This window comes from Pelodiscus sinensis, chromosome 8 (genome assembly GCF_052426305.1).
Source record: "Pelodiscus sinensis isolate ZL-2025 chromosome 8, ASM5242630v1, whole genome shotgun sequence".
Taxonomy (NCBI): domain Eukaryota; kingdom Metazoa; phylum Chordata; order Testudines; family Trionychidae; genus Pelodiscus; species Pelodiscus sinensis.
In genome coordinates this window covers 35,644,673-35,658,250 of record NC_143059.1, presented here as the reverse complement: position 1 = coordinate 35,658,250, position 13,578 = coordinate 35,644,673, and the positions used below count along the sequence as shown (strand labels likewise).

Below are 13,578 nucleotides of genomic sequence, written 5' to 3'. Positions count from 1 at the left end.
AAAATATGTGGGACACAATCATACCGGGATATAAAATATATAGAAAGGATAGAGCAGGCCGAGTGGGTGGTGGAGTGGCACTGTATGTGAAAGATAATGTAGAATCAAACGAAATAAAAATATTAAGTGAATCAACATGTTCAATAGAATCGCTATGGATAGTAATTCCATGCTCCAATAAGAAGAAATTAGCTGTAGGGATATATTACTGACCACCTGACCAGGACAGCGATACTGACATTGAAATGCTAAGGGAGATTAGAGAGGCTACCAAAATAAAGAACTCTATAGTAAATGGGAGTGTCATGTGTCACCCAGTGGGTGGCTGATGCGTGTGTCACTATGCGCCCCCGGGCGGAGTGGGGGTCCGGGCCCACCCTCTCTCCGGACCCCGGCCCAGGGCCCTAACGCCGAGTGCAATGCTCTCGGCGGTAGCAGACGGGGTGTGTTCCCCCAAACGCGCCTGCTCTGGGTTCTGCGGCCCGCCCTGGGCCTTTGGCACTCCGCCCCATGACACGGGCTGGTCACGTCCCCCTTGTCTTGTGGGCTCCCCTGTACCTTCCTGCTCCAGATGCCGTCCCTGCTTAGCATACCCGGCATCTTTTAAAGGCCACACTTCCAGGTTGCCGCCCCCCCCCCGCGGCGTGTCCGGGCGCGGCCATGACATCAGCGTTTGTCCCGGATGCGCCCGTGACGTAGGTGCCCCACTCGGGGGCCTGCTGATGCCGCATTGCGCGGCCGTGCGATTGCGCGTCCGGCGTGGTTTGGCCCGACGCGCCGTTTTCTCCCCCCCTCCTTGTCCTGCGCTAGTGGGGGGTGACGGGGTTGCTCCACCCCGTCACAGGGAGATTTTAATTACCCCCATATTGACTGGATACATGTCATATCAGGAAGAGAAGCAGAGATAAAATTTCTCAATGGCTTAAATGATTGCTTCTTGGAGCAGCTGGTGCAGGAACCCACAAGGGGAGAGGCAATTCTCGATTTAGTCTTGAGTGTAGCGCAGGATCAGGTCCAGGATATAACCGTTACAGGACCGCTTGGGAATAGTGACCATAATATAATAACATTCAAAATTCCTGTGGTGGGAAGAACATCTCAGCAGTCCAGCACACTGGCATTTAATTTCAAAAAGGGGAATTACAAAAAATGAGGAGGTTAGTTAAACAGAAATTAAAAGGCACAGTGACTAGAGCCAAATCCCTGAAAGCTGCATGGAAACTTTTTAAAGATACCATAATAGAAGCCTAGCTTAAATGTATACTCCCAAATTAAAAAACATAGCAAGAGACCTAAAAAAAAGTCCCCATGGCTTAACCACCATGTAAAAGAAGCAGTGAGGGACAAAAAGGTGTCTTTTAAGAAGTGGAAGTCCAATCCTAGTGAGATAAATAGAAAAGAACATAAACACTGTCAAATCAAGTGTAAAAATGTAATAAGAAAAGCAAAAAAATATTTGAGGAACAGCTAGCCAAAAACTCAAAAAGAAATAACAAAATGTTTTTTAAGTACATTAGAAGCAGGAAGCCTGCTAAAAAACCTGTGGGTCCCCTAGATGATCGAGCTATAAAAGGAGCAATCAAGGACGATAAAGCCATTGTGGAGAAACTAAATGATTTCTTTGCTTCAGTCTTCACAGCTGAGGACGTTGGAGAGATTCCTGAATCTGCACCGTCCTTTGTGGGTGATGAATCTGAGGAACTGTCCTGGATTGAAGTGTCATTAGAGGTGGTTTTGGAACAAATAGAAAAACTTAATGTTAACAAATCTCCTAGACCGGATGGCATTCATCCAAGGGTTCTAAAAGAACTCAAATGGGAAATTGCTGAGCTATTATCTGTGGTTTGTAATCTATCCTTTAAATCGGCTTCTGTACCTAATGACTGGAAGGTAGCCAATGTGACACCAATATTTAAAAAGGGCTGTAGAGGCAATCCTGGCAATTATAGACCGGTAAGTCTAACTTCAGTACCGGGCAAATTAGTCGAAACAATAGTAAAGAATAAAATTGTGAAGCATGTAGAAGAACATAATTTGTTGGGTAAAAGTCAACATGGTTTCTGTAAAGGGAAATCCTGTTTTACTAATCTGTAAGGAAGCCTAATCCGAACTACCTAGTCCATGCTGCGTATAGCCGTGGGCACGGAGTCCGAACTAGCGGACATTTAAAAATGGCGGCACCCGGCAAGATGCAAATGAAGCTCGGGAAATTCAAATCCCGGGCTTCATTTGCAACTTCGGTTGCCTACATTAACCACCCTAGTTTGAACTAGGGTGGTAGTGTAGACATACACTTAGAGTTCTTTGAAGGGGTTAACAAACATGCGGACCAGGGGGATCCAGTAGATATAGTATACTTGGATTGTCAGAAAGCCTTTGACAAGGTCCCTCACCAAAGGCTCTTGTGTAAATTACATAGCCATGGGATAAGAGGGAAGGTCCTTTCTTGGATTGAGAACTGGTTAAAAGACAGGAAACAAAGGGTAGGAATAAATGGTATTTTTTTAGATTGGAGAGGGGTAACTAGTGGTGTACCCCAAGGGTCAGTCCTGGGACCAATCCTTTTCAACTTATTCATAAATGATCTGGAGAAAGGGTTAAGTAGTGAGCTGGTAAATTTTGCGGATGATACAAAACTGTTTAGGATAGTCAAGACAGAAGCAGACTGTGAGGGACTCCAAGAAGAATTCACCAAACTGAGTGATTGGGCAACAAAATGGCAAATGAAATTTAATGTGGATAAGTGTAAAGTATAGAATCATAGAATCATAGAATCATAGGACTGGAAGGGACCTCGAGAGGTCATCGAGTCCAGCCCCCTGCCCTCAAGGCAGGATCAAGCTCCGTCTACACCATCCCTGACAGATGTCTATCTAACCTGTTCTTAAATATCTCCAGAGAGGGAGATTCCACCACCTCCCTTGGCAATTTATTCCAATATTTGACCACCCTGACAGTTAGGAATTTTTTCCTAATGTCCAATCTAAACCTCCCCTGCTGCACTTTAAGCCCATTACTCCTTGTCCTGTCCTCAGAAACCAAGAGGAACAAATTTTCTCCTTCCTCCTTGTGACACCCTTTTAGATATTTGAAAGCCGCTATCATGTCCCCCCTTAATCTTCTTTTTTCCAAACTAAACAAGCCCAGTTCATGAAGCCTGGCTTCATAGGTCATGTTCTCTAAACCTTTAATCATTCTTGTCGCTCTTCTCTGTACCCTTTCCAATTTCTCCACATCTTTCTTGAAATGTGGCGCCCAGAACTGGACACAGTACTCCAGCTGAGGCCTAACTAGTGCAGAGTAGAGCGGCAGAATGACTTCACGAGTTTTGCTTACAACACACCTGTTAATACAACCTAGAATCATATTTGCTTTTTTTGCAACAGCATCACACTGTTGACTCATATTCAACTTGTGGTCCACTATGACCCCTAGATCCCTTTCTGCCATGCTCCTTCCTAGACAGTCGCTTCCCATCTTGTATGTATGGAACTGATTGTTCCTTCCTAAGTGGAGCACTTTGCATTTCTCTCTATTAAACCTCATCCTGTTTACCTCCGACCATTTCTCTAACTTGCTAAGGTCATTCTGAATTATGTCCCTATCCTCCAAAGAAGTCGCAACCCCACCCAGTTTGGTATCATCTGCAAACTTAATAAGCGTACTCTCTATCCCAATATCTACATCATTGATGAAGATATTGAACAGTATGGGTCCCAAAACAGACCCTTGAGGAACTCCACTTGTTATCCCTTTCAGGCAGGATTTAGAACCGTTAACAACCACTCTCTGAAGTAATGCACATCGGGGAAAAATAACCCCAACTATACGTACAGTATGATGGGGGCTAATTTGGCTGCGACAAATCAGGAAAGAGATCTTGGAGTTATCGTGGACAGTTCTCTGAAAACTTCCACACAGTGTGCAGCGGCGGTCAAAAAGGCAAATAGGATGCTAGGAATTAAGAAAGGGATAGAAAATAAGACCCAGAATATCTTACTGCCCCTGTATAAAACTATGGTACGCCCACATCTTGAATACTGTATACAGATGTGGTCTCCTCACCTCATAAAAGATATTTTGGCCTTGGAAAGGGTTCAGAAAAGGGCAACTAAAATGATTAGGGGTTTGGAACGGGTCCCATATGAGGAGAGGTTAAAGCGACTGGGACTTTTCAGTTTAGAAAAGAGGAGACTGAGGGGGGAATATAATAGAGGTCTATAAAATCATGAGTAGTGTGGAGAGGGCCGATAAAGAAAAGTTATTTATTAGTTCCCTAAATAGAAGAACTAGAGGACACCAAATGAAATTAATGGGGAGCAGGTTTAAAACTAATAAAAGAAAGTTCTTCTTCACACAGCATGTAGTCAACCTGTGGAACTCCTTGTCAGAGGAGGCTGTGATGGCTAGGACTATAATAGAGTTTAAAGAGAAGCTAGATAATTTCATGGAGGTTAGGTCCATAAAAGGCTATTAGTCAGGGGATAAAATGGTGTCCTTGGCCTCTGTCTGTCAGAGGCCAGAGAGGGATGGCAGGAGACAAATCGCTTGATCATTGTCTTCAGTCCACCCTCTCTGGGGCACCTGATGTTGGCCACTGTCGGTAGACAGGATACTGGGTGGACACGAGGTGTACCGGTAGTTTGGAATAGGAATCCTAGTTTGAACTACCTAGTTCGAGCCCCGTGTAGCCACGCTGCACGGGGTTCGAACCAGCGGGGATTTAAAAATGGCGGCTCCCCGATTATGCAAATGAAGCCCGGGAAATTCAAATCCCGGGCTTCATTTGCAAGTGCGGTATGCCTACATTACTCTCCTAGTTCGAACTAGCGGGGTAGTGTAGACATACCCCCAGATAGTAGGAATACAACCAGGCTACCAAGAGGGAAAATAATAGCACAGCCTCCATCCCAATACTTCTGCCCCTAAGGTCAGTTTTAGTTCAAGAATTCACTGCTCTGGAGTTATTCTGCATCTCACTCCAAAATAGCCTTTCCATCTGCCTTTGCCATCTCTTCTCAGAATCAGTAGAATCAGTGTAGAGACAATGTAGGTAGAAATGTATCTCTCATGTATCCTATAGATGTGTAACTTGGCTTCAGAATTTGGAGAGTTCATGGGAAGCACAGAAAGGCAATTAAAAGACTGTCACAGTAATACAGTATACTAATGTTAACACAAGAGTATTCCCTCTGGAAAATTGGAAACTTCATGTTTGTTTAATCCACAGAACGTAACATTATTCATATCAGAAAAGTGAAACAGTGAATGGACAGGTTTATTCCACTACATTTACCAATAAACATCTCTTCTATCCTAGTTTCAAAAAATATATAAACAAAAGGAAGTGGAAAACATGTATTAAGGGGATTTTGACAGATAGTATTTTCCATATCAGGAAAATAGACATTACAAAAACGGTCATTATAAGATAAATTTATACATTTTCCTCCCAGTAAAAGTTTGTCACTTTCATCCAAGAAAAAGTATAATTAAGAAAGAGCCATTATAACCCAGCAAATCAAAATGAAAACCAACAATTGTTGTACATTTGAGCCTTTTGTCTTCCGGTACAATAAAACAATGCCAAAACACCTCTTAATTTGTAGTCAAATTATTCTTTGCCATTAATTTTTTTTGAGTATGGCTTTTTAAACTGAAAATCCCATCAAAGTTATATCAGAACTCTATTGTGAATTTCTTACCCACCATCAGATAATTAATAGAATAAGCATTTTAATTCAATTAAATTATGCTTTTTACAAGACAAATACACAGACACACACTACTACCTCTCACAGTTTTCAGAGAGGAGATTTTTTTCTCCATCTCTGCCCCTTTAAGATAATTCTCTTACATATCTGAAGTCAAACTGTGCTCTGACTTGCACTCTGTATAACCTTACTGAAGTCAATGGCTTTGGATGGAGCGTATGACGGGAGAATTAGGTTCTTCTTATTTGACTTGAAGATCTGTTTTCCCATCCATTCACAACTACAGTACCCTGTCACAACCCCTATCAATGCTTAGTTAGATGACTGTCTGCCTCTGGATCGGCATATAGGCACTGTACAGACACACTGCTCAATAATAGTGAGAGATCATTAATCTTTTCCCCCCAAAACTGTACAGATTACTTCACAGCTCTCCGCATCAGCTAATCTAAGAACAAACAATGAGGAGTTGGCATCTATGTTTCATATATAAGAGGAAAATATAGTAGGCTTTGTGGCCCTGAGGATAAGTTTTGTACTCATTATGGATATAGTTTAATTTAATGAAACAAAACCAAAAATAATATCTTCAGAAAAGTAAACCATATAATCTTTAGGAAACAGGTTTAAATTCAAACTACATTTTCATGAATCACCAATTAAAATTGATTATAGTCTGTATTATTTCATAGTAAACTTAAAAACAACGTTATAAATGAAATAACATTTCTAAGGTATAAATGAAATAATGTGTCATACATACTATTTTTTAATGTCTATGAATATTCTGCTTGATATTCATACCTTAAATATCGTGCTAGGCTCTTCATTAAGATTTACTCGGGTTATTACACGCCCTGAATTTTCCTCTACATCAAAAATGCTGGCACTGTAAGGGAACTGGATGACATCTACTTTGTACCTTACACGACTTGCTGGCGTACCCTGTAAGGCAAATACACATTTACAAGTGTAAGAATTCCATACATATATATAATACTTTCTTAGTTTTGCACAAAATAAGGAGATGTATACAGAATGGGATAGAAAACCAAACTGAACATATAACAACACTGACTGATGGTCCATCCTCACTCGGCAAATGATGTTCATTTCTAGAGATGCTCAGAAAACAAAGATACAAATGACACTGAAGAGGTCCAAAGATGAGTGATTAAGATGATTAAAGGTTTGGAAAGATTCGCACATGAAAAAAGATTGAAAAGACTGGGACTGGTTGGTTTAAAGAAAATATAAATCGGGAGGTGAGGGGGAGTATAGGGGAGGACGGAGAAGAGCGGGTACAAAATAATGAATAGAACAAAGAATATAAATCTCACAATACAAGAACAAGAGAGCATTCACTGAAACTTAAAACCAACAAATTTAAAATTGATAAAAGGAAAGAATTTTATGTAAGCTTAATACACTTGCCTCCTTCCTCACACATAATTGAAAAAGGTACAACACTGTCTGAATTTTTCTTTACTACATCCATTTGCACAGAGAATAAGTAACATTAGCAGACTATTAAGAGATTGCATTACAAAATTGTGTGCATATGCAAATATTACTTTAAACCACTAGTGGCACAGGGACTCTCCATCAAATTTCAAGTTACAAACTGAAGCTGTTCCACTTTGTATGCATAATTAAAAGATCATCGGAACAGGAACTTGAATTTGGATCTTCCCAGGTGAATGTCCTAATCAATGGGCTATAGCCAGGTGGCCAACCCATTTAACAAAGAGAGCTGAAACAGTGGGGGAGGGGGGAAATGTGAAGAGCCACACCAGAATTGTCAAGCATCTCCCCCCCCCCGCAAAAAAGGAAAGCCACCCTCAGAATTGTCAAGCTGCCCCTTTAAGAAACAAGCTTAGGCTTTTTGGCCTAATCAGGCTCCTGTTGACGGCTGCTGTTTTTGGCACCATTTTGAATTGCTGCCCCTGTGAGCACAGGGGACCCGGGAGAAGCCGGGGCGGGGGGAGGAGGGAGCGCAGGAGCAGCTTTGTGAGCCGCACTTTTGGGAGAGAAAAGCACATGTGGTTCATGAGCCATGGGTTGCCCACCCCTGGGCTATAGGATATAAGTGTGTCATTGACAACAGCATCACCCCTACCTGCCTAAGGCTCCAAGAGAGATTTTGGGTGGAGGAGATGTGCAGGATCTGGAAGGGAGTTTGGATGCAGAGAGCAGTCACTAGGGTCATGTATAGACTACAGGGTTTTGTCTACAAAAGTGGATTTTGTCGACAAAACTATACCTGCATCTACACTGCCATTGAGTTACGTCGACATAACCTCGACATAACTCAGCAGTTTTGTCAACGGCTGTAAACCTCATTCCATGAGGAATAACTCCTTTGTCGACATAGTTATGTTGACAAAAGGCAGGTGTGGATGCAGGGGAGAAGTTATGTTGACAGAAAAGGCCTCCAGGAAGAACCCCTGGTGGACACTCCTGCCACAGCTTTCAACTCTATTGTTCCTGCCTGTAGCCGTCTTTAAAAGGCATAGGCACCCAGGATCGGCACTCTGGAAACAAGCCACCTCCAGAGAGGGCCCTGACGGTGGAGCTCTGTTGCGTGGTGAGCCATGTCCCAGGGACAAGCCCCCAAAGACCTCCCCTGGCCCTTCCAAAGACTCATACCCCCGGGAAGACAGGGGCACCAAACAGTGGGCACCCTCTTGGTCAGGGCCAGAAATGAAAGCCCTCCTGGAGCTGTGGGCCGAAGAGGAGGCTCTTCAGCTCCCTCAGAGCAGGCACAGGAACGCTGACATCTATGGCCGAATGGCTGACAGCCTGGCCAGGAAAGGCCACCACTCCCGCATGGCACCGCAGGTCAGGGCCAAAGTCAAGGAGTTCAGGCAGGAGTACATCAGGGCCCATGAGTGCAGCTCCCACTCCAGGGAAACGGCACATACCTGTGCATATTTCGAGGAGCTGGACAGGATCCTGGGGCCAGTAAACCCTTGCCTCCTGAGCGGCTGATGGAGTCTGGGCTGGAGACCCCCACTCAGCAGCGGTGGCAACAGCAGCCTGAGAACCCGGAGCTCCTAGAGGAGGAGGAGGAGGAGGAGGACAGAGCCCAGACCACCCAGGAGCCAGACACCCAGGCGCAGGAGGCCTCCCAGGCAACTTTGGACACCGGGGAGGGAACATCAGGTGAGTGCTGTGAGGGTCCAACACACACAGGGCAGGGCAGGCAGGAGCAAAGTGCATGGTGCAATACTGTGACATGTCAAGCTGATCACAGCCTGGGGGGAAAGGGGGCACACCCATGACCACCTTCAGGGAGGGCCATCATACCCCTGCACCCTCACAGCTGCTAGGCACCACCTGCTCCTGCAGGCAGTGATGCCAGGGGCAGGCATGGGGCAGGGACGCCAGGATTGCCTCACAGCTGCAGGCCTCCCAGCAACCTGCAGGAACCCCAACTGTGGCCTGACACCGGATGGTACAGGAGAGCCGGGAGGCAGGGGCCATTCTCAGGGGCGCGTGGGCAGCTTCTTGAGCCATGGGAGTGGCTTCACAAGCCACACTGATGGGGGGGAAGAGCCGCGGGTTGGCTACGTCTGATCTAGTTGGTGTTAGGTCCTGCTGTGAGGGCAGGGGACTGGATTTGATGATCTCTCAAGGTCCTTCCAGTTCTATGATACCACTAAAGTAGATGACAAACTAAAACGGGATATGTTTGAGGTGCCATTGGCATCCCTGGCTCTGAGAAGACCATGAGATCAGCACTGGTGGTGAATATTTGTGGTGCCGACGTGGAAAGCAATAACGCCAGTCCCATAGCAATTTTCGGCAATGTAGGCTGAATTGCCAGTGCCTGATGCTTAGCAAGGACTGAGGGTGCGGTTTGTTTCGCATGCTCTGAAGATGCCAGATATTTTGGTTGTGCCGACAGTGCCATAGACAGTGGGATGGTAGCGTTTAGTGCTGATGCCTAATGATGTCTTGTCAGTGCTCTGGTCAGCGCCCACGGTATGTTGGTTGGTGCTTATATCAAAGGCTTTTACTTTGCCTCTGTCAATGCCTTGGAGGAGGGTTGAGCCTTCTCCTTAAGTCTTGGTCCTTGTCATTGCCAGATCCACTAGAGCTTGTTTTTCCAGCATCTTTGGTGCAGCATGTGTGGGGGCAGCTTTCTTATGCAGAACGTGTTTCCTCAAGGGCGAGTCAGCCCCTGAAGAAGAGTGGGATCTCTTATTTGTTCACTTGAGCCCTGTCAGTGTCCTTGCAGCTTGACCTTGAGAGACCCACCCACTCTCTTAGAGGTCTCACCAGGAGATGGCTGCCTAGGTTTTGTAGTGTGTCCGGGTCAGAAGCAGGTCAGATTGTTTCCTCAAGGAGCATCATTTTCACCTGTAGCTCCTTGGCTTTCCATGTCTTTGATGTTAGTTTCTTGCAATGGAGACACTGGGAGGTAGAGTGCTCCACCCTAAGCAGCGGACACACTAGGAATATCTGTCTGAGACAGAAATGGACAGCCCACAGGTTATACACTTTTTGAAGCCAGGTGAACCAGGCATGTCCCGGGGGAACCCCCTCCCCCAAACAGTTACTGGAATGCATGAACCTTTAAAGCCTAGAACTGGTCAGCGAAGGTGTGGTTATCTACTCCATAAGTGGAATTTGTTGCCATCTCCACTTTGTGATTGTGGCAGTCCGCAAACTATGCATCACATTGTTGTGGAATGCCCAACATGAAAATTCACTGGCTCATTGGAGGATATCCACAATCTAACCAGCGATGCTGTTCACTGGCTGGAGAGTTTGGATGTTCAACTTTGATGAAGAAATATAGCATTGAACATGACATTCAAAAGAAGAAGAAGCAGCCTAGAACTAGAACTAACTACTTTAGTTGTCCTATATATTTCTTTAAATAACTACACTACTGCTAACTAGATTTTTAAACAAGAGAAGAAACAGGAAAAACTGCTACTAATAATAATCTAAAATGCTAACACTAATGCTTGAGGGCAACTGCTGGATTCTGACCAAAGCTGTTGGTGGAAGAGAAGGACTTCAAGGGACGTTTGGCTGCACATGTGGTGTAGCCATTTCAAATAACACACTGCAGCGGTTCCACATGCACAGTTGAATGTGGACACTGCTACCTAAAATCTCCAATTAGAAGCACGGTGGCACTCAGACACCCAAGGTGGAGCACCTACAGAGACACTCCTTGAAGAACTACTACTGTTTTAAAATCAACAAATAATCCAATGTGTTCTTTTAAAAATGTTATTAACCTTGTTGTGTTGCTTATTGTTCATGTTATACATTGTACACCGTTACATTGTGTTTTCACTGTCTGAACACCGCATTGTGCTCTCGAAATTTTTAAAGTGTCATTTACTAACACTTGGGTTTCAAAGATCTTGCTGCATTTCTTTGAATAAACACTGCTATAAATTTCTATCATCACAATTATTTACATTAAAATGAAAAGGAAACATGCGCATTGCTTATTTACAGTTATATCATTTATATGTATGTAACTATTAAAATTCATAATTTTGCTCAATAAGTTGATAATTGTAGATTGCAGTGCATATTGCTGCTGCACAGCTGGGCCTCAGGGAAAAAAGTTTGGCAACTCCTGAATTAATGTATCCATTAACTTCTAATTATCGTTCCATTAGTTACCCTATAGGAACCTTTAAGCAACAGCCTTTAACTATTAGCTTCAGGTCCATGGAAGTGTTTAAACAATAGCTGTCCCAAATTACATGAATGGCTGGGTCCTTTATTGTTTATGGTGATCTGTACAATCTATCCAGTGATATGTTAAACAAAGAATAGAAGTGCATATCCTTGGGATAGTTAGAGAGTTAAAGATGTTAGCCAGCTGGGAGAAATGCTGTGGGTATAGCAAAAAAACCTGAGGCTATTTGATGAAACGGTAGCTGCTGCAGAGGTCTTAAAGACATTGGAAGGTTTAGAGTTCCCTTAGAGCTTAATTAGGGTTTACATAAAACTAACAACATATTTTCCTATTAATCAGAACTTTCTCTCAATGTCTTAAGAAATATACTTTTTGTTTTTCCAAATTGACATTTTTGTTCATTTATATTAGTTAACATAACATCATTTTTATACTTGTAATTGTCAGTCTACTCTATCATTATCCTTTGCCACAAGGAACCAGCTGTGCTTTCTTTCTAGTCAGATATAAGATTTGTGTTAGACAACTGACAATTCCTTTTCAGGCTGCTTTCCCAACTGTAAAATTTATAAACTTACTTTCATTCAGACCCACTGATGGGGGGGAGAGAAGGGGGCAATTGCTCCAGGGCTTGGTGATTCAAAGGGTCCCAGGCTCTATAAATTGCTGTTGGAGTGTTACTCTGCACAATTCATGCAGCTCTGAGGTGTTGTGTTGGGAGGGGGGGGAGCAGCTCTGGGGTCTGGGTAACACCAAGGGCTGGCTGCTCCCACCCCTGTCCAACATCCCACCACTTCCAGGTACAGATAGCCCGCTCTCCCCACACCTTGCCCAGCAGCTCGCATTAGCTGTTGGCCCTTGTCATAATTCCCACACTCTTTATAAGATCATTGGGACAGGATGAGCTCTGACTTTTGTTCAGTGTCTATCACAAGGAGAAAACAATCTTATATGAGGCCCCCAAGCACTGTAACTACTATTTCAAAAACAACAATAACTCTGCTGTTAACACAGAAAGTACATTTTGAAAACATACTTTCCTTCAACCTATTTTAGAGGAGATGCAAGCCAGAACTTCAGGGAGGAGACTCAAGGAGGCCAATACCAAATGTACTTTCAGCAGTATATCATGAAACATGCTCACATTTAAGAAACCAATTTATTTTGTGGAAGGCACAAAATTCAACAGAAAAATTGACAATTGAATGATGGTTGCCCATCATGACAAAGATGAATGGATGAGTTCAACTGCCAACCAAAAACCATCATGTGCCTAAGGTGAGCTCTGTTAGCGGGGCACTGCATTATAGGGGTATGTCTACACTGCAATGCTATTTTGGGATACCAGAGTATCCCGAAATAGCTATCCTGTGTCTTCACAGGATATTTTGGGCTTGCTATTCTGATGTCCCTGTAAACCTCATTCTACGAGGAGTAAGGGACGTTTTGGAATAGTGCTTTATTTAGAAATTTGCATCGCTCAAATTGCATATCTTATTTAGACTTACAGTGCAGTTTAGATGCACCCTGGCATGCATCAACTTTGTTCTCTTCAATAATTAAAACTGAGTAAGTTTCAGACTTTATACCAGTATCTGACAAAGAAAATGTCAAGAAGTTCATTTCCTTTGAATTTCATGTTGGATTAGGCATTCAGTGACTGCACGTTTCTAGATCAGAGCCATTCAGCTATTTTATAAGATGATGTAAAGTTACATCACTAAAACAGTTAAATCAGCATGTGTGAACATAAATTACATGTTAAGGGGATATGTGAGGAAAAACAACCAGCAGCAGGGTACACAAAACATCAGATAAAGTAGGAATAAAGCCTGTATTTCCCTGAAAATATGCAAATATTTAAGATGAATTGGATCAGATTCTGAAGGACCCAGTTTCACAGATGCCTGAAAACTTCAAAAACCAGAAATGCTGCCTAATTTCCAAAATACATGCAGCTTGCATTTAAATGCCTGTGTTGTACTTAATAAGGCAAAATTCGAAAATCCAATTTTCATTGACATTTTCATGAAATATGATTAGTAACTTTCAACTACAATTAGTAATAGGATACAAAATAGCTTTCTGGTTATTGATCATGCATTCAATGCAGCATGTCAGTAATTATCAGTAAGTACAACAGTGAACTTGCAGATTAAACTGCATCAAAACAGGTAAAGAAGAAAATAT

At 43.2% G+C, this 13,578-nt stretch overlaps 1 protein-coding gene across 11 annotated transcripts in view; it reads right to left on the bottom strand.

Moving 5' to 3' along the window:
- The window catches only part of PCDH15 (protocadherin related 15), a 1,468,744-nt gene that overhangs the window by 178,053 nt on the left and 1,277,113 nt on the right, over positions 1-13,578 (bottom strand). For all 11 annotated transcript variants that reach the window (XM_075935032.2, XM_075935036.2, XM_075935034.2 and 8 more), the window contains one exon: positions 6,519-6,659. In XM_075935032.2, coding sequence (XP_075791147.2) covers positions 6,519-6,659 — 141 coding nt within the window. The remainder of the gene's footprint in view (positions 1-6,518; positions 6,660-13,578) is intronic.